The following is a 20,045-nucleotide window of genomic DNA, read 5'->3' on the forward strand; positions in this document are numbered from 1 at the left end:
GTTCAGCTGGACTGTGGCCCATCCTGAAACCTTTGAGTTTTAGCTGTGAGTTCTCACAAGAGTAAAACCTCACTTTGGGCCACTTACCTCTAAGCTCTTCCCACACAAAAGTTGGTTTTAGTTGACATACCATCTTTGAAATCGGTTGTGACCAAACTGTCCTGTTGCTAATCAGATGTAGTTTGTGCAGTACACTCTGATGGTGGCATATTGCAAAGCACTCCTCACATCTTTTGGACAGCAGCAGTGTATTTAAAAGGGGCTCAAGATTAGAGCTAAATGCCTCTTTCAGTTTTCCCTAACACTGTCCACACACAGAGCTGTGCAATGTGCCCAAACTGCCACAAAAACAAAGCTGCCTCTTCCTGTTTTGTGTGTCTCCCCTTCCCTTATGCTGGAATTTGTGAGGAAACAAGCAAACAAACAAGAAAAGAACCACTTTGCACCACACCAGCTAAGGTTTGTTTCATTAATGTGTTTGCTTCAGAGCCACTAGCAACTTTGAAGGATGCCTACTATGACGTAACCTTGAAGCCACTGGATGAGGTCTGGAAAGAGAAGACAGAAGAGTACATGAAGAAAATCCAGGCTTTTTTACCCAATATTGTAAAGGATGCATGGCTCATGGAACCAATCCAGCTGGCATTAAAGGTTGTGAAAGCAGCCTTGGATACGGTTGGTATAACTCAGTTCTCCATTTTTAGTGGTTTGTAAGGCAAGGCCTACAAATTTAAGTCTCAGCTTTGAACTATGGATACACAAAGATGATTAACTATTTTGTTTATGGAAATAGTGCAGTTATCTTTACACATAACAAACTTGTGCACAGCTAACTTACTGTTCTTGCAGTGTGTGTCCTGCCTTGAAAGCAGTACTTTTCCAGCTAGAGGAGAGGTTGTTTCACTAGTTCTGGTTGAAAGCACAGCAGCAATCTGTCATTCATGTAGATTTTGCTTTTCTTCCATAGAAGATGAACTGTGATTCCAGCAAACAATGTACAGATTTGGGATCTTCTAGTTAAAATGAGGAGCATAAAATATATCATGCTAATTTATATTAACAAAGATACCAATCCTTTGCAAGCTACTGAAGTGCATTAACTCAGTGAAGTATTGGTATACTTTAAGTAATGTTATTTAGGAAGGACATATTTCTGTCCATCTTTTGTAGCTGTTGTGAGTAGAGCCTGCCCTCTGGATATTAACCTCTAAATGACAGGCAAGTGACAAATGCAAGAGAGACTTAAGTGCTATTTCACTGACTGTCCATTTAAAACTGACTGTCGATTTAGCAAGTACTGGCCCTGCTCTGAAGCCATCCTGAAGTCAGTTTTGTAATCTCCTCTTCTGACTCTCCAACAGACCACACAGCAGATGTTCAGGTGGGCAGAGGCCACATTTTCCAGAGCTGTGAGGAAGATCCGGAAGCCCTTGCTCAACCTGTACAGTTTTTCAGCCAGGTAACTGGTGTTCCTGCAGGATCCCTGATGCTGGGTGCTGTTCTAAATGGATATGTGCATAGTTAGTCTTCCTATCAGTTTGCAGGCTGAGGGTTCTGGACAGACACCCAACTCCTCCTGCTTTGGGCATAAGACACCCTAATGTTCATTTCTGAACATTGGGCTGTCAGACCCAACTGCCTTTCAACAGGAGCTACTGGGCAGCAAAAGAATAGTAACAACTGATAACTGGCCTTTTATGGCCTTGGGCAGTGCAGCTGTTGGCCAGTGTGGGGCTGTTCTAACCACACTGCAGTTCTTATGAATATTTCACTTCCACATTTCTTATAGCAAACCAACAGCATGTCCTCAGTTGAGCAGATAAAGGCTCCTGACCGTTTTGTTTGCGTTCCACAGGAACTGTTCCGTGGCAATAAAACTGCCAGTACTGCCCAAAGGAGACCACTCCCTACAGCTGGCAAATGTTCCTACTTATCTCGTTCGAGAGAAAATAATGAGGCCTCTGCAAGACCTCTACAAAATCAACATCCTTGCAGAGTATTATAGATTCAAACGGAGGATGGTGGAGAGTCCCTTTGAATGTAAGCCCTTTCAACGTGCTGCTTTCTTTTGTAACTGGGTCCACTTGGTGCTATATTTGAAAAATCAGATTTGGAATAGTACTTTACTATGGATGGTTGCTAATTAATAATTTTCCATCAACTTTATATAGTCTTTCCTGTAAGACAGTAGTGGTATGTAAAAGAGCAACACTCTGGGCAAAGCTGGCATAAAGTGACACTCCTCTGCTTCATATTCATGCAAATTTTCCAGCTCTTCACACTTCATACTCTTGAAACTAGAAATCAGCAGGTGCTATTTATCTGTCTTATCCACATGCCCTTGTGAGTTGATACTGTGGTTCAGTGCCAGTCATACCCACGGCTGTGTCCTGGCATGGAGGCTTTGAAACTGGTCATCCCACCTCTGTTGACTCTGGGATGGAAAAGCTCAGCCCTACCAAAACTTCAGAGACAGTATTGCCTGTAAAAGCATTGCTAAATGCTAAAAAACTGCATTAACAATCCCAACTGTCCCTTAGAGAGAATGGCTTTTCCAGAAAGAGCCATTTTTAATGGTTTCCTCCCACTGGACTGACAGGCACAAAGAGGGCTGTGAAAGTCAGTCCTAGTGACCAAATAATCTAAGTGATATATCAGCAGGGACTGCAGCTCTGTTTGCTGCTCTGGTTTGGAAGGGCAGTTTCTGGAGAGAGTTAATATTCTTGCTGTTTTCTGCATAAGAATGTATGAAGTGTAGGGTGTATGTGTGTGCTTAAAAAAAGCAAGTTTACAAGTAGCAGGACAATAAACCAAAATGAGCTCTGAATCCCAATTCATGTTTCTCAAAGTTTCAGGACACCCAGGCAAATCTATAATGAAAAATAAATCATTAAATTGCTTTGTTTCTGGTAAAATTTTTGTTGCAGAGTAACTACAGTGTAACTAACTAAAATGTAAATGTGGTAATGTCAATGTAATAATAACTTGAGAAATTATTTTAAGAGCATGCCAGCCAGAAGCTGTGTGTTGCAGTATGCACAGCACTCATTGCTCTTTGGGAAACTCACTAATGTTTCTTCTGAAATCTCTAGATCATGCTCTGTTAGTGGGGACCAAGCATCTTGTGACTTTTGATGGAAAAATTTATGATTTGGCATCAAAGTGCAGTGTACTTCTTGCCAAGGATTTTGTCCACAATGCTTTCACTATAATACTAAGTGAGGAAACCAGTAACTCAAGATCACTGTATGTGGAGATGAACCAGACTGTGATCAGTATCCACCCAAGACTGAAGGTAGGAGGAGCAAGTCAAACATTCTTCATTTTCACAGCAGAAATTATCTTAAACCAACAACAACAAAAAAAGCTTTCAAAATATTAAAGCTTAAAACACAGAACAGAATAGCTCTCAGACAAGTGCTTTAAAGTAACCACTTCTTAATCAGAAAATACCTCTCCAAAACAAAGCCAGTTTAATGCAAGGGCTGCCTCTTTGCTCCCTGCACACCAAAGGAAATTTTCAGCATTTCTCTTAGATCATGTCAGAGGATGATACTGTTAGAGAGGTCTGGAGATCAAACTGGGCCTGTAGCCTTGGAGGCTTTGTGCTGTCTGCTCTTCTGGAAGTTTAACACAACTCCCTTCTTATTCCCTGATTCTGGGCTAAGTTGGTCCCATCTGAGCTTGCCTGTTATTGAACTTTAACAGTGACAGATTTGAAACTGCATTTTCATTTTAAAACAGATCTCCAAGATGTTCTCCTTTACAGAAGAGAACTGCCAAGTACTGGATAAATCACTTGAAAAGAATACCACTAATTCAAGGAGAGAAACCAACAAAATAGAAATATCTAATCAGAAAGGAGTTTCTCTATCCTGTGACTTTCAGTATGATCTCTGTACTGTCACTCTGGCTGGGTGGCACCACGGTGAGTACCAATTATACAGCCTTTGTCAGCTGTTAGTCATTTTTTTATCTCTCTAAATTATTATCAACTGTAGTACCAGCATCTGGGTTATCTTTCACTTGTTTTTCCCCTCTTCATTTATGCACACTGGAAATGGCCCTAGGCATTCCCAGTAATTGCCAAATCATTCCAGTGGTTAGTAAGTGGTTATGGATTACTGATGATTCATGTAATGCAGTCAGCCCAGCCCCAAACCCTTGTTGAGAATCACTGCTTTAGAGCTGGCTTAGCTTAGCTTGACCTGCAAGACAACAAGAGAGGGAGGCCTAAAACCTTACAGGGTTTTTGGTATACTTGGAATGCATTCCTATTCATGTGTCCCACACTATTCTAAAACTCACACTCCCAAGATTAGCAGAGGATGGATCTGATGCCTTGATGTGGTCAGGAGAAACACATGACCAGCTAAGACAAGAGCTGGCAATGCAGGCTGGGACAAACCCAGAATGGCTATCTGGACATGCCTTCTCTTTTTCATGTTGGAGCTGAGCACTCCTGTAAAAATAACTGGAGCTCAGAGACAGTTTCTGTAACTTTCCTGCATCTACTCCTGCCAACTACTATTTTACCCCATTTCAATTTCATCCCAGGTATCTCAGCTGGGCTTTTTGGTACCAATGATAATGAAGCTGGGAATGAATGGATGCTTCCTAATGGTTCCTTCACTGACAATGTGCAAGAGTTCACACAGAGCTGGCAGGTAAGGAGCTCAAGAGCTTCTCTGTGCAGGGCACCAGGGGTGCTGAGCACAAAGGGCACTGTGTGCTCAGTAGTGGACTCAGCTGTGCTGGTCAAATGGAGCTTGAAAAAATCCTTCCTGACCAAAAGTTTTAGCTCAACTCTATGTAATATAGAAAGTGAAAGCACAGTCAGATTAAATCTGGCCAGGTATTGAAGCCTGAGATAAAAGCACTGGTCACTGCACTGCTGGAGTCACCTCACCCTGAACCGTGAGCTCTGGCTGGCAACTCTCTCCCAGGAGACTGACCTTCCTTCCAGCAAAGTTCCAGTGCCACAAGGCCACGGCTGCACAACAGCAGGAGGCAAAGGAGGAGCCTGCAAGGTCTGGCTCCTGCAGGATGAGGGTTATCACAGATTAAACTGCCAGTTCATTTTTCTTAATAACTAAAAATCACTAGAATTTACACTCACTTAAAGAACTATTTGGTTGGTTTGGGTTTTTTTTTGTTTGTTTTCGTTTTTTTGTTTGTTTGGGGCTTTTTGTTTGATTTGGATTTTTTTTTAAAGACTTCTTTATCTATGAATAACCCAGCAAGGATAGCAAGATTTTTTTTTTCTGCATTAAAAAGATCTAGTAAAAGCACATCTTTGACCTGTCAGATCTACATAACAAGAGAACTAACCAACTGCCTGCTGTGTCAGTGAATAACAGAATCAAGAGAAAAAGAAAACAATGTCTAATCTGTAAGATTAGTTACATCTCAATATTATTGAACAATAAATATTAGAGCAGTGTACTGAGCTGCCCATATCTTCCTTTAAACCAGCTCACACTGGAAATCTGAAGAATTCATCCTAACCCGATGTATTAAAAAACAAAGTCCCCCAACTTCAGTAATTCTGCTTTCCCAGGTGAACAAGTGCAGTCTTGTACCGAAGAAAGAGAAGTCATGTCCAATTACAGGCAAGCAAAACATCTGCAAAGTGTTTTTTGAAGAACCACATTCACTTCTTAGGAACTGCTTCAAAGTTGTAAGTAGAACTTCAGCTGTGAAGGAGTGTCTGAATCACCCAAGTGTCATTCTTCAAAGGAGGACACATAACCCCTGCAAGGATGTAGAAGTTTGGTCATGGATTACTTTAGAATAATCAGAACAGCAATCCAGACAGAAAAAAAAAGCTGTTATTATCACCATACATATAAATTGAGGTCCTTGACATCCACAGAGTGGAGGCATGATTGCACCACTCTTTAGGATACAGGTCTAGAATCTGGAGATAGAAATAACCCCCTCAATGTTCAGAAGAGAATAAAGGTTTATGAATGGCCCTAATGAGGTGGGAGGAGGGAGACCCACATCAAACCTTTGGGTGCAGCTGCAGGTGCCCCCTGCTCCCCTAAACAATCCCTTTGTGTTAAGGTGGACCCCGAGCCCTTCTACACCATGTGTACACAGGACACCTGTGAGTCCCCAGCCCCGGGGGCTGCCTGCAGCTCAGCAGCAGCTTTTGTTCATCTGTGCAACCGGAATTTTGTCCCTGTGGAAATCCCTCCACAGTGGTGAGTTTAATTTCTTTTCCCTCCTGAATATTCTGACTGCATTGCTCTAGTACTTACATGCCTGTAATTCAAGAATGCATGAGAAAATAAAACTAATGAACCTGACTGTGGGAATGAGCAAAACTGAGTTCCTGGAAACAGTTGTCTTGCTCCTTGGCTATCTCCCCTTCCTGCTGTTCCCTCACCAGCACACCACAGCCCACCCACTTCACACTCTTATATAAACTTCTACACATGAATATGAAATACAGAGACAAATTTTGTTAAATCTAAGTCTGAATATCCAGTTGAAAACAGAGTTTTAGAACGGCTTGGTAGTTGAATGATTGAAGTCAGCTAGTGCTGCTGGTTTATATTATCCCATCTGAAGAAAGGGATTGGAATGAAGGTGGATCACAAGCTCAGTTACCAATAACATGCTATTAAAGCATGCTCTTAAACAAGCAAAGTACACTGAGGATGTATACAAGAATAAACATATTTAAGACAAGAAATAATTCTTCTCTATTCATCTTTTGTATCCAGTTTTGTACACCATGTTTTACTTAAACTGTGAACCAGTTGAGAACAGTCATGGGGAAAAAATGGAAGGGCTGAGGCTTAACATGAGTAAAGTCTCTAAATATGTAAACACACTAAAGAGAAGGAAGTGTAACAGACCAAACTACAGTAAGGGAGAGTTGGGTTTGACACAGTGAAAGAGTCTGTCGTGGCCAGTCCAGTCACGCACAGTAACCGACAGCCAGCCATGGTCAAAGAACCAAACAGAAAGTGTCTGTCTGGAGTAACCAACCACCTCTGCACCACTTCCTAGAAATTCACTCTTGTCAGGGATCTTCCACTGAATAGCTGAACTAGCCAGAGCCCATAAACTGCAGACATAATGCTGTTCTTTCCCTCCTAAACGTGAATTTATCAAACGTGAAAGAATCCTACATCTTTCTTTCAGTTTAGTGTATCCAAGATAAAACTGTATCTAAAACGCTGGAGTACTTTTCCCACAGCTTGTTGATGTCATAAATGTATTTGATGCTATTTTTCCCTTCATAGATTCTTGTAATTCAGCGTAATAACAGGTTGCATTACATGTCACTTGTACTTACTAACCACTTACCTGGATTTCATCTCTTCTTCATTTCAGCTTGAGCCTGTTCTGAATGGCACATACCAGCCCTGGAGATGGAAGAACCCTTTCAGCACCCAAAAATAGAAGTTATTTTAGGTAGACAAGCTAGAGGCAGGAGCAGGAGAACAGTAGCAGTGCAAATGCATTAGTGTTAGACAATGAATATAATGAAGCACATATAGTATAAAAGGAAAGCTTTCCACCAGAACCCCTGAAGGCAAGAGGAATTATTTCAGTATACTGACAAGAAACTATAATCAACCAAAGGAAATTGAACATAATAGTATCAATTACTTTAAAAGAATTCTCCCATTCAGTGGCAAAATTGTGTCTCCACAAGCCTTGAACCATAGCATAAATACATTTAAAAGCTGACAAAAGGTCTCTTCCAGCTCAGATTAGTACAAGTGGAATACTTTGTGAAAGCAGCATTATCAGCTTTGAGTCAGCAGAGATGCTGACTTCTTTTTTCTCCAGAAATGAAACTCTGCTGTTCAGCGGTTCTGGACAAAGTTATCTTTTTTTTTTTTTTTTCAAGGGAAGTGCTCCAACACATGAGAGCTACAGTAGAAATGAGATGGTTAAATAATTGAAAGCACTTGATAATTTTCTCATTTTTATGCTGGCTGATTTTTCCCTTACTAACGTGTACACTGTTAAATGAGAAACACCCTTCTTGGTATCTGTGTACCAGTTTCACGTTCTCCCTTTGTGCCTTTAGAAGCCCTTTCTCAGAAATCAGCTGATGTGTTTGAAAAGGGTGATTGATATCTATCCAGCCCATAAAGGTGCTATAGCTGCTGTTGTGTGAAAACGTCTTATCTGTTAAATCCTTTTCTATATTTTAAGTCTATTGATTAAAGAAATGCATTACCTTTCTCCACCCCTACCTGGAAGGCAGCTATTCCTCAGCAAAAGGTTAACACTGCAAAATCCTTCCCTTGCCTTTACATAACATGCAAACGTTGAAATAATGGTGTTCTGAACTAGGAGATAATGCTAATAAACATTTGACTTCCTTATTGTTATGCTGGAGTACACTTTTATTGATTATTCATAAGAATATAAACCTGTACTGATCTACAGAGCTGGAATTGGCTGGGTTTGAATGGCTCACAGACAAACCCAGCACGGGCCTCTGTCACCTTGTGGATGCTGCTTTCAGCCACATTCTCCTCCTGAATACTGAACTCCCTAGTGTGACACATTCTAACTAAAACATGATCCCCACACTAGTCAGGAAAAAACCCTGCACTTGTTAGGATTTCCACACACATCAGATGCTGCTGTATAAAACACAATAGAAATCAAGTCTTCCTCTGTAGTAATTTTATAACTGCACCCTTATAGAGGTGTTTTGTAATGAAGCCAAAATTGTATGAAATATTTCTGAAAGTTAAAGAGTATTTATATCAGTTAGTGATTCAAAAAAAACCCGCATCATCTTCTCCCCAGTCACTGAATGTCATTTCACTCCCCAGCTAAGCACATCGAGCACCTCTGAAAAAATCCTGAGGTGACAGTTGCAAGAACAAAGTAAAATGTAAGCAGGTAGAGGAAAAGATTCAGAAAAGCTCAGTCAGCAATAAACAGAAGTTTAACTAAATGTTAACTGCAAACAGCAGCACTGAGCTGGATGCAGACACCAGGTCTCCTGAAAGCTGCAGGTAACTTATCACCAGTGATAAAGACACCATTTCACCCCCAATGAACATTTTAAACTACAGCCATTGCCCTCAGCTGTTGCTGGTTACCTCTGAGGTGTTCCCAGGTTATGCCTTTCACGTCCAGATCCGATCCAGCCCTACCTAAATACAATCTAATCCTACATCAATACAACTTTTCAAATGCATTCAGTAAATACGAATCACTGCCAGATGGCAAGCCACATTTAATTCTGTAAATTCACAGACACTAGCAAGGGTGCAGCAGTTTTAACTGTTCATTTTCAGGGTTTTTGCTGTTTATTTCCAGAGTTTTACTGCCTGGTTAGAAAGCATGGCAAAGTGAACATATCCGGAACAAGCTTCAGATTCCTTGCATAAGAAGCATTCAGATGGAAAACTATCATCAGCAAGAACAGCTGCCAGTCAACATGCTGACCACATGGATCATTTCTACAAGGCTACAGCATTCCACAAGTGGATTTTTTCCCCCCAGGATTTAAAATAGTAAATAAACCCAGACCATCAAAACTCTGTATCTCTGTCTATTTTGGTATTACGTGAGCAGGACTTCCATTATCCTACTGTCTCTGATGTGGTCTCATTTGGAATATCAAACTCAAGGCTGGGAATTGCACTCTGAAATCCAGTCCTTCATCTGCAAAGATCTGAAATCTTTAAAGGAGACTAGTTAATTTCCACATGCTTTGAAAACATAACCTCACAATTAAAAAATGTAGTTACCATCACTTGGTTCTCAAATTGTACTGTTCAATCAGAAATCACCTTCTCTTCTGACATGTATTCCCAATTAACACAGCTATATTCCTGGACAACACAGTCCCAAAACACAAAGCTATTCCACACAGATAATGCAATATATTCTTCAGGATTCAAGCTCTCTTTAGACAAAAGGGAAAATAAATAGTAACATTTCTTCTTTTTAAAGGCGTTTTGATGTCATACTTTTGTGTTCTCCCACACAAGGAAGAAAGAAAGATTAAAAATAAAATATATTTTAGAATGATTTAAACAGCTAAAAATAGCATACATTGGAACAAGAAACCTTCAAAGAGAAAAATACACTTAGGGGCAGAAAGCTTGTTTCATAAGGTGGTAAACGTATTTGCATCTTGGAGAACCTATTCCAGGGAATCCTGCATAATGACTTTTCAGTTTATTTCACTTCACTGGAACACAGGGGTCATTACTGTACCACTTTCAATATTTCAGAAACCAGAGAGGTTTTTAAGTACAAGATTCTGCTTTATGGTTACCAAGAGACATCTGTCTTACAAGCGGAGTTTACTGACGTGGTCATTACTGAAAGAGAAAATACAGGCAAAGATATTATTTCCAACCACAATCTAAATAGACTGAAACACATTTTGCCTTCGTTCCAGGTATTGAGTTCACCCTGGCAACACGAGTTCTGTGCAGCCCTTGCTGCCAAGAACACCCGCCCTGCTGCAGGAATGACTCCCTCAACACATGCTCCCAGGAACACCAACTAACACAGAAACATGGAGCATTCCTAACAGCATGGACACCTTACTCAAAACATCACACAGGTGTTTCTCAAATCTGCTGGTGTAAAAAGAGACAGTGGAAGACATGAACATCGCTGTTATTATCAGATAAGCACTGATCCCTACACTTGACTCCGAGTCCGACTTCTCACTTTGGTTTACTCCAAGAGTAACTGGTGGTTGGTTGAAACCACAAACACACAGAATAGTCTGACACCAAGAAAGTACATTTCCAGTTATTTTAGGCAGAAAAACAGTATCTAGGGGATGATTCTCTGCAACTCCTCCACTTCAAGGCTCCACATATCCTTATGCACGGGGTTTTCGGAGAGATCTGTCATCTTTATTGCTCGAAGAACAGGCTCAGGACTGCAGGACCGCACCACACCCATCACCATTACATATTTCCCTAAAAAAACAAGCAAGCATGAAATTAAATTAACCATTTTAATTCACAATGCAAATTATTTAAAGCCAACTAAACACTGTGAATTGAAGCTGCTGATACTTGCAAGAAAACTCAAGGCATGAAGACTGTCTAGAACTGAATTTCAGGAAAAAAAGGTTTCGTTATCTGTACAGCCGCTTTTACAGCAGATTTGACTAGATTTTCATGGACAACAAGAGCCAAACAAGCACACAATTTTTCCCTCTAATGCGTAAGTGGGTGGAGGGCAACTGAGAAGACTGAAAATTTAGGCCAAGTGCCTGTTTTGTGCCACAACTCCTGCAGCGCCGCAGTCCAACACTTCTCCAGTGCATCTGACGCTACTCGTGAAGGGCAGAAGGAGGAAAAACAGGGGGAAAAAAAAATTCCTATCCCTGTTCCTGGGCTCCCGCGTGGGGAGCGACACCTCCCAGGGGCCGGGATGTGCCGAGCTCCGCCGGAACAGGCCCGGGCAGGGAAAGCGCCGCTCCGCGGGGTCCCGCCGCCCCCGGTACCTGCGCTGAGGCACGGCCGGCCCTGCGGCACCTGCTCCACGCCCCAGCACGGTGAAGGCGCGCTGGGGGTCCCAGGCCGCGGCCGAGCCGCCGCGCTGCACCTCCAGCACCGTTGCCCTGCATCCACACGGCCCGCAGCGCCAGAGGCGCCCGGCCGCCCGGCCAGCAGCCACGTTCCCGCCCGCGCCCCGCTCCGCCCGCCGCAGCTGGCCGACAGCACCTTCACCGGCGGGCCCGCCGCCTGCCCGGCCCATGCTGCGGCGCGGCCGAGGGCGGGAAGGGCGGGAGGGGCGGGCCCCTGCGCTCTGCCCGCCCCGCGGCGCCTTCAGGGGCGTCGGAGCGCTGGCTGAGGGGGCTCCGGGGCTGCAGCTGTGGAAGCGGTGCTGTCAGTACACACTGCAGCTGCGGGAGCGGTGCTGTCAGCACACACGGCCTGGGGCTCATCGCCTGTCCCCCAGGTGGTCTCATTGACCACAGCGCTGCACCGAGCCGGCACCCCCACCCGCGATGGGCACCGGCACCCGGCTGGTCCTCGCTTGCCTGAATTCGGCTCAGGATCGGCTCCTTAACGTGCAAAAAACTAACGTAAAGAGTCCGATTGAGTGGTGTGGTACCGTTCGCTGTGACTCGGCCCCGCCCTGCAGACCCGCCCTGCTCTTGGTCCCCAGCCGGTGTGAGCCCTCCCGGGGGTTTTGTCGCCGCTCGGTGTTTACTGCAGAGTTGATGGAGCTCCTCCGGTTTCATGAGAAAATAGGAAAATGCCCGTCCTGATTTTCCCAGGGATGCTCTCGGGATAATTATTATTGTATACTTATTCCACCTATGTGGAAATCTGGAGTGTAATGTACTGAAAGTATGGGGGGTTTTAAGATGGGAGACTTTAATTCCAAGGCCTTCAAGAATTTATTTGCTGTCTGTTTATATTACAGACAGGCTAATTCGCTTTGCCAAAGCCTGAAATCCTTTGAAATGTTATGGTTTCTCTTGGGTGGGTGGGTGGGTTGACATTTTCTTTAGAAAATAAGCCAAGAAATAAGCTAATGCAAAAGCAGGAGGATGGAACAGAGAAAAGAATCGGGAAAACCAAGGGGATGGATTAATCAATGTCACAAGTCCTGTTACCAACAAAAGTGCAGAACGGGTAAAAATGCACAGAGAACTGACTCCCCTGCAATCATTCTTCTTTAAAAGAGCTTTTGTTCTCCACTAAAATAGCCAGTTTAAAAAATCTGGTTTTATTTTGAGTAGCAAAATACATCAAAACCCTTTTTTTTCTACTCACCCATGATGTTGTGAATTATTTATTCGTATATCTTTTTTCCAGAGATATTTTCTGTTTAGAGGTATTCTGTAAATGGGACTTTATTCTTTTTATAGTGTAAGGAAGCAGTTAACTTTTTGTTACCACTTACAGTAAGGATAAAAGATAATATTGGTAATAACAATAAAAACACTGACATCTAAGCACAATACAGAACCATGTAATCTGGCAATCAAATAATATGGCTTACAGGAATAGAAAGACATTAGATGGTTACTGTATGTGAATGCAAAATTTGAGCAAGGCCCATAGGAGAAGAATATTTGTAATTTATGTCCCTGAGCTGCAGTCACTTGACAACATCAATATTTAGTTTCACATAAAAAAAAATTAATTGTGCCAAATATTGATAAAAGTATTGTATTCCTATTTGTTACTGCATAACAGGAGGGTCTAATGCTTATTAAGCCATTAAATCTACAGATGAAGGCAAGACCCCTACAAGAGTGTAATCTTCAGGAGAGACTAAAAGGTCCCTTTTAAAGGATTTGCCTTCTAGAAACTGTGTTATAAGAAGGGCAGAAGTGCTGGCAATCTGCATCAAGAAATAGATTTGTTTTCCCAAACCAGAAAATCCTTGTCTTTCAGTAAAATGCAAAGTTGCACTGAATTATCTGCAAAGCTCTTACCAAAGAACTGTCTCAGCCAAGCACAGAGACACATTCCGAAGCTGCAAGGAAAGTCTGATGCCTCAACAGGCTGGTTTCTGGAGGTGACCCCACAGTGATAATCCTCTGATTTAAGGGGAGCAGAGGAAGCTCAACACACAGTTGGAAAAGGCAATGAGTTGGTGCCTGACAGGCTGTAAATTACAGTGGGTTAAACATGAGCGGATTTCCTGAGAGCACCCTGGGTGAGACAGAGTTTTGGTTTGCACAGATTAAAAGAAAGGAATCAATCTTCTTCTGCCTGCTACTACAATGGGTGCCTCTCTTCAAAGCAATCTTCAAGGACATTATTCCTCACACTGACGTGCATGTGAGATGGTCACAGTATGGGTAAAACACAAAGGTCAAACTACACCTGGATAACAGCCCAGAGCATAGCAGGAGCCAGGGCTCCCTCAATTACACTGGCACTGTTTTGTTGGTATGGTGCCAAGAGACCTTAGAAAAGAATTTGACCCCAGATCTCCGTGAAAAGCGATTTCCAAAGAAGCTGCAATTAGAAATTTTCTGTCCAGCTCAGACCTTTCCGTGCTCTTACTGACAGTAGTACTTAAAATGGAAGAAATTCTCTGCTCCCCTCTCTAATTTTGGTAAAAGGCTGATATTACACAAGCACAAAAATCCTCCTTTCCCTTGGCCAGAAGTTCTGATCTATTACAGCCTTTCATCCTACCCGAAGGAGTTTTAAAAAATATCTCCACCCCAGTCCAAGGGGGTTTCACTTTCCTAGCACTGAGAAGTCACTAACTGTGTTTCAAACAAAGTTTTAGGTTTTTGGGGTTGTTTTTAAGATTTGTACTTTGTACTAATGCATTACTCTTCAATGGGGGAGTCTGAGACTGACTGTCTTCCTTCCCTTGGTATTTCTAAGAAAATTTGCTGAAGGGCAACTTTTAGCACAGACAAGTATCAGGTTTCAGCTTTAGAAGATACATACTAGTTTAGATTTATTTTCTTATACTGCACACAGAACTATATGAAACAAACACAAGAATATAAAGTTCAGTTGTTCCTGGTGTTTGTTTTATACTGCATAAAAGATGCAATGTGGACATGCTGATTGAAGTCTGGAAAACCATCTTAATCCTTCAAGGTTTTTTTTTCAGACTACCTATCACATCATCACTGAATTTAATTAATTATTTGAAATTAACAGATCAGTGAGTTGGAATAAATGAGTTGGAAGTCAGTCATATATACATCCCTAACCTGAGCTTCTGCTGCTTGTAATTTATGCTTTGGGACTGATCAGTCTGGCAGTATGGATCCTAAATTGTGTTTGTCCAGGAATTTCAAAAGACCTGGAGCCAGCAAAGTCATCTGCTGAAACAGGAAAACTCCAGATTCAAGCTGCCAAAGTTAGCAGGGAGCTCTGAATAAGTGGCATTTTAGAAGTGACTTGAAAAAGGCATGTGAAAGTGAGCATCAGACATCCTAATCCCACTACTTACAACAACAAGAAGAGTCTGGCCTCTCCCATAGAGTCCCAGCCCAAACTGCAGGCAAGTCACGCTAAGATAAGATGAATTAACATAGCTTTCATGGCAAATCCTACTTGAGAACCTAATACAGATGCTATACGTTGCATGTTAGCTTATGTTTAGTGGAATCCGCAGAGGATTACGGCAAGAGCCTTCCTGCAGCTGCCAGGAGCTGACAGCTGCACCCAGTGTGTGGCAGAGAAAAACATCATCTCCTCAGAGCGGGTGGAAACCTCAGCTTGTACAGCCAGCCTTAGCATGAGAAATTATTTCATTGCTCTCCCCATCACGCAAACTTAACCAGTTCCTGTCACTCACCACAGGCCCCTGCTGAGGGGAGCCTGCAGGCTATGAACACACAGCAATGCTCTCCCACTTCGCTGACTCATTTCACTTACAAAGAATACTCAGAGGAAATGCTTAGAGAGCTCCAGTGGTGTTCTGCAGAAGTGGGTGTCACCTGTTTGCTTCTTTCCATGGTATAAATATGCTGGTATGGAACCAAAATAAATTAGTGTTCTATGGAATAGGACTATGACATGATTGAAGAAAAAAAAAAAAAATTAATCGTAGTCTTTACTTTACCAGTGTTGCTTGCTGCCCTGGGAGTAGTCTGCAAAGCTGGCTTCCAGATGGGCTTACTCAGACTCCTGCTCAAGAAAAAAAGAACTCTTTTTAAACAGGAAATATGAATGGCATTCAAAGCGTTAGATCTTCATCCCGACTGAAGCGAAGCCAGTAGTCAGAAGATTTCATTTGTTCAGCCTTTCTGCTTCATTTCACTTCATAAAAGAATTAGAGTCCCTATAAGCAGTGTTGGGGAATACAGATCACAGTGTCTTCCCTTGACAGCTGCTGCCTCTGCATAAATACACCCCAATTAGCATGGTTAACATCCAGTTCATCCAGTGATGTGGGAGCAGAACAATTTTCCCAAAGAGAAGTAACCAGAAGAGGGGCCTTTTACTTTCAAAGTCTTAAAATCTGAGGTGTCAACTATTAGAAATATACAGAGAAGCCAGTAAAGCTGAGAAGTTACAGCCATTCCAGAGCATACATTGCCAGGATTCTGCAATGTTCAAGGCCTCTTCAAAGATTTATGAAACAAATTTCTGGTGTTTAGCAGGGAGAGACATTTACTAATAGTCAAATTTTCAAGCAGGCAAAATCCTGAGGTGCAGTCAAAGACACCATCTCTCCCTACAAAGCTGATGTTGTTTAAACTGAAAGCATCACAGCTACACCACCACCACCAATCAAGGTAATTTCAAATTAATAAAATGTTAGAACAGGATTAAAAGGCGTTCAGAGTTTAAATATAAGACTCAGGAATTTTAAACCAATCTCACATTACACACACAAAAAAACTTCAGGAATTTTGAGATTAAAATCAAGCTATTTGAATATGAAAGTTTGAGGTGAGCCTCCAAGAGTTACAGGGAGCCAGAGAGGAGAAAGCCCTCCCCTCTGTTGCTGTGTGAGGTACTATTGTGCAGAGTCTTCAGGATATGGATATTTAATAGCAGGTTTGGTAGTGGCTGCAGGTTACACGACCAAGGAGACCATCAGCTCTTTTACAGTCACTGACAATTTGTGTGAAAAGTGAATTGCCCTCACTATTCTCTATGCTTTAGCCAGTTCTGTTACTTGTATTCCCATGAGTATCACCTAGGACACATATGTGGTGCCTGTCCTTGACTAATAAAATTTTGCTCTGAGATCAGAGAATCTCCATGTAAAATGGCTGCATTTATTTTCCATGAGGCTGTGACTAAAGCTTTGTCCAGGGGTGCAGATAAAAAGGATTCTGGACTAGACACAGGTCACTAACAACACTGGCATCCTCTTCAGAAACTGGATAGAGCAATGGTCCTCTGACCCACCTGGTGCTGGCAGAAACATCAGAGGAAGAGCAGAAATGGCCTTGAAAGGAGGAACTGCCAAGGGCTGAGCAGGAAGGCTCTGGTACTGGTACTTCAGAAAGCAAAAGCAAAAATCCCAGCTGAAGGCACAGCTGGCCTCGTGCTGCTCTGCAGGGGGGACCCTGGGTGTGAATTCAGGACACACAGCTGAATGACTGAAAAAGCAAAAACAATATAAAGAGGAAATCAACAGCAGTGAAACTTTTGTTTAAAGCTGCTCAGTAACAGCACTTACATGTTTTTATGTACTTAGGTGGACTGGGACCTAAAGAAGCTTGAGTTTTCATTTTCTTACATTGTGGTGTTCATTCTGTAAAGCAAGGTTCAAAGCCAGAAGTAGTTACAGGCCTGGATTTACTGCCATACCCCTACAAATAGCAGCCTGCTCCCCCACTACTGGCATGAATGAATGAATGAGTGAATGAACGAATGTTGGAAAGTTAATTTTGGATTAAAGTCATACCAGTGTACAGGCTATACAAGGCCTATTTTCATAGGTCTAAGAGAAGATATAAAATGTCAAATAAAATCACAGAGTTCTTCCTAAACCAGAACACTCGGTGTATAATTGCTGAAGCATGTTTTCACATTCTCAGGCTTTTCTTAAAATAATCAAAAGACACGAGATTGCATGAACCAATGGGGAGGCATATCATCAGTTCATCTTAGAAAAACCTTTATGACCCATATGGAAATGCCACATTTTAAAATATAATTTGACATTAAAATGTCACAAACTGCCTCCACCTCTTGATTTAAGTCATTTTAATCACAGGATCTAGTTTACAGTCTGTACAGCACCTTATATAAAGCACTGTATTGAAGCTCTCTATTTAAGACCCATCTCTCTCCACTCAGCTCAGAATATGCTGGGTAAAATATCAATTTGATGAATGAAGGTCAGACTTTTATTGTTGGCATTCAATGTCTTGAACAGCCATCACTGACAATTGATCCATGAGCACCTGATGGTATTCAGTTTTTGTTAAGTTAAATAAATCTACTGGTGCTCCAAGATTTTAATCACCTCATTCCATGAGACTTTAGACCTTGTGCTATGAACTAAACAGCAAAACAACATGAACCAGAGGAACATACAAAGAAATTGTGAAAAGGACCTACTTCCAGGAAAAATATTAAAATAACTTTTTATGTTGAATAACCTGACCTTTCTACTGAACTAGTGGTTGTGTGAAGACTGCAGTGAGGCAACTATATAACCACTTATGTACCTGAATATATTTAAACACTTATCAGTGAATTAAAAATATATGACTTTTTGTAGATGGCTAAAAGGTACATAGCTGTGCAACACAACGATTGTTTCTAAATGTAGCTCTATATAGGGAAGCCTTCAAACTAAACAACAAAACTGAGACTTGAAATTCAAATACAACCAAAAAGTGACTCTTTGGGGATTAAAAAATATGGAAGCCAAAAATGCACAAGCTTTCAGCTTGTCATGAAAAGCAGCAATGAATGATAAATGCAAACCCAGTACACCCTATTTTCAAAACCTGACAAGCCCACAAAACCAGACCTGCAGTAGTGCACTCTATTGCAAAAGCCATCAGTGCTTGTTTGTTCAAAATAGAAACTGTCAATACTTTAAGAGCCAAGAAGGAGACATCAGTTCAGTGCAGATGGTGCCTAACATCCATGCAAACATCACACAGCACAGAGTGGCTGTGCAGAGCTGGCAGGACAGTGTGTGCACATTTTTGGTTGCACCTTTGGAGTTCGAACGTTCCAAACATCGAGCACTTACATTCAAGTAATTTAAAATTTTGCACAGGAGCATTTGAAGAGCTGTAGCTCTGCTGCAATTTGAACCAATACAAAATTCAGACAATAGACACTTTAGAACAGAAAAGGGCAGTGCACGACCTCAGATTTGCAAGGCAAAGCTCATCGGAGTCCTTGGGCTCCGTTGCCGGTTACAGCTTCATTTATGAGAAATCATACAGGGTGAAAGTGAAAGGCACATATTGGTTTCTTTTTCTTATCTACAGATATCTCTGATTTGCCTATACATTATCTAGACTGTTATAAAGATAATACTGTGATTACTAATAACCCTAACAGGTGTGGGTTAGGTATTTTAATTTTTGTTGTTTTCATAGATTTTAAGGGAGAGGGAGAACTGAGCAGTTGACCCCACTGTTTGACACAGGCCACTGATTTATTTGCATCCTGGTGCCTCTGGCTCTTCCTTTGCTGGGAACTCAGTGGTGTGTCAGTCCACTCCAGACCACAAGAGCTTCCAGCACTCATCAGTGCAGCTAAGGAGGCTGAAGCACAGTCAGTATTGCATTCATGCTGTCATTTAATGCAATCTGTTTTACACTCATTTCTGTGAAATCAAATACTTGGGTATTTGCAATAGCAAAAGTATTCTCCAGGCCCCTTTTTTTACCTCCATCCAGGTTGGTCAGCAACAGTTAATCAAATTAATGGAGGAATTAATAGCTTAGTGCAGACATTTTTCAAATGCAACTGGGCTGGCCCCAGTCACTCTCCAGTTCCACTGCTCCTCCCTGCCCAGTAAAATTAAGCATTCTGGTATCTAGGTTAGATTCAGCAGGATAATGTGGATAGAGTTCACAAAATACTTTGGCTGGCCCAGATAAATAATAGTATATGCTGCTTATAAAACCAGCACTGCTCTGAATCAATCACTGATTCTTCTGACTGAAGGGTGTATTTCCTCTTACGAAGGGTCCACAGTGTCTTCTGAAAAATGCTACACAATTTGGGGCTCCTTTGGTATCAGCCCAAGTACTGGTAACTAGTGACTTGCAAAAGCAAGGCTGGGAGGAACAGTCCTTATTAAGAAGATCTCTGAAGTTCAGTGTCACAGGAGCATTCATTTAAATAGTGCCACATTTTACTCAAAGCTGGCAGTGTTTGGTGAACATCCCTTTTGCTTGTGTCTACTTTCCCTTCTGTTTCTTATAAATGTCATTGTACTACCCTGGATTCTGGCTGGACACCTAATTGTCTGGGGAAAACAGAAATTCCAGCCAAAGAAAACAGAACCGAAAGTAATTAGAAAATCTTTTTCATTCATCTTTTGATCTGTATAATAGATAGATGCATTTCCTTCTAAAGGTTGCATTTCCCAGATGTGAAACAGTAAAGCTCCCCCCACCAGTACTTCTGCAATCTTCGTCACACAGCTGT

The 20,045-nt window shown here is 41.8% G+C and overlaps 2 protein-coding genes across 2 annotated transcripts in view; one reads left to right on the forward strand and one right to left on the reverse strand.

Annotated features, from left to right (window-relative positions):
- The window catches only part of LOC108638684, a 66,554-nt gene extending 60,341 nt beyond the window's left edge, over positions 1 to 6,213 (forward strand). The window contains exons 62-69 of the mRNA XM_029957849.1: positions 488 to 675; positions 1,362 to 1,459; positions 1,856 to 2,040; positions 3,093 to 3,295; positions 3,745 to 3,928; positions 4,558 to 4,667; positions 5,561 to 5,680; positions 6,070 to 6,213. Of these exons, the coding sequence (XP_029813709.1) occupies positions 488 to 675; positions 1,362 to 1,459; positions 1,856 to 2,040; positions 3,093 to 3,295; positions 3,745 to 3,928; positions 4,558 to 4,667; positions 5,561 to 5,680; positions 6,070 to 6,213 (1,232 nt within the window). The remainder of the gene's footprint in view (positions 1 to 487; positions 676 to 1,361; positions 1,460 to 1,855; positions 2,041 to 3,092; positions 3,296 to 3,744; positions 3,929 to 4,557; positions 4,668 to 5,560; positions 5,681 to 6,069) is intronic.
- A 2,993-nt stretch (positions 6,214 to 9,206) lies between these two features.
- RMI2 (RecQ mediated genome instability 2) lies at positions 9,207 to 12,756 on the reverse strand. Its single transcript, XM_018067461.2, is given in 7 exon segments — positions 9,207 to 10,937; positions 11,471 to 11,513; positions 11,515 to 11,583; positions 11,585 to 11,628; positions 11,631 to 11,681; positions 11,684 to 11,725; positions 12,753 to 12,756. Coding segments are annotated over 7 exon segments (402 nt in total). The 3' UTR covers positions 9,207 to 10,788.
- Positions 12,757 to 20,045: the final 7,289 nt, after the last annotated feature.

The sequence above is a fragment of the Manacus vitellinus genome, unplaced genomic scaffold, assembly GCF_001715985.3.
Source record: "Manacus vitellinus isolate BGI_N305 unplaced genomic scaffold, ASM171598v3 scaffold_12_pilon, whole genome shotgun sequence".
Taxonomy (NCBI): Eukaryota; Metazoa; Chordata; class Aves; order Passeriformes; family Pipridae; genus Manacus; species Manacus vitellinus.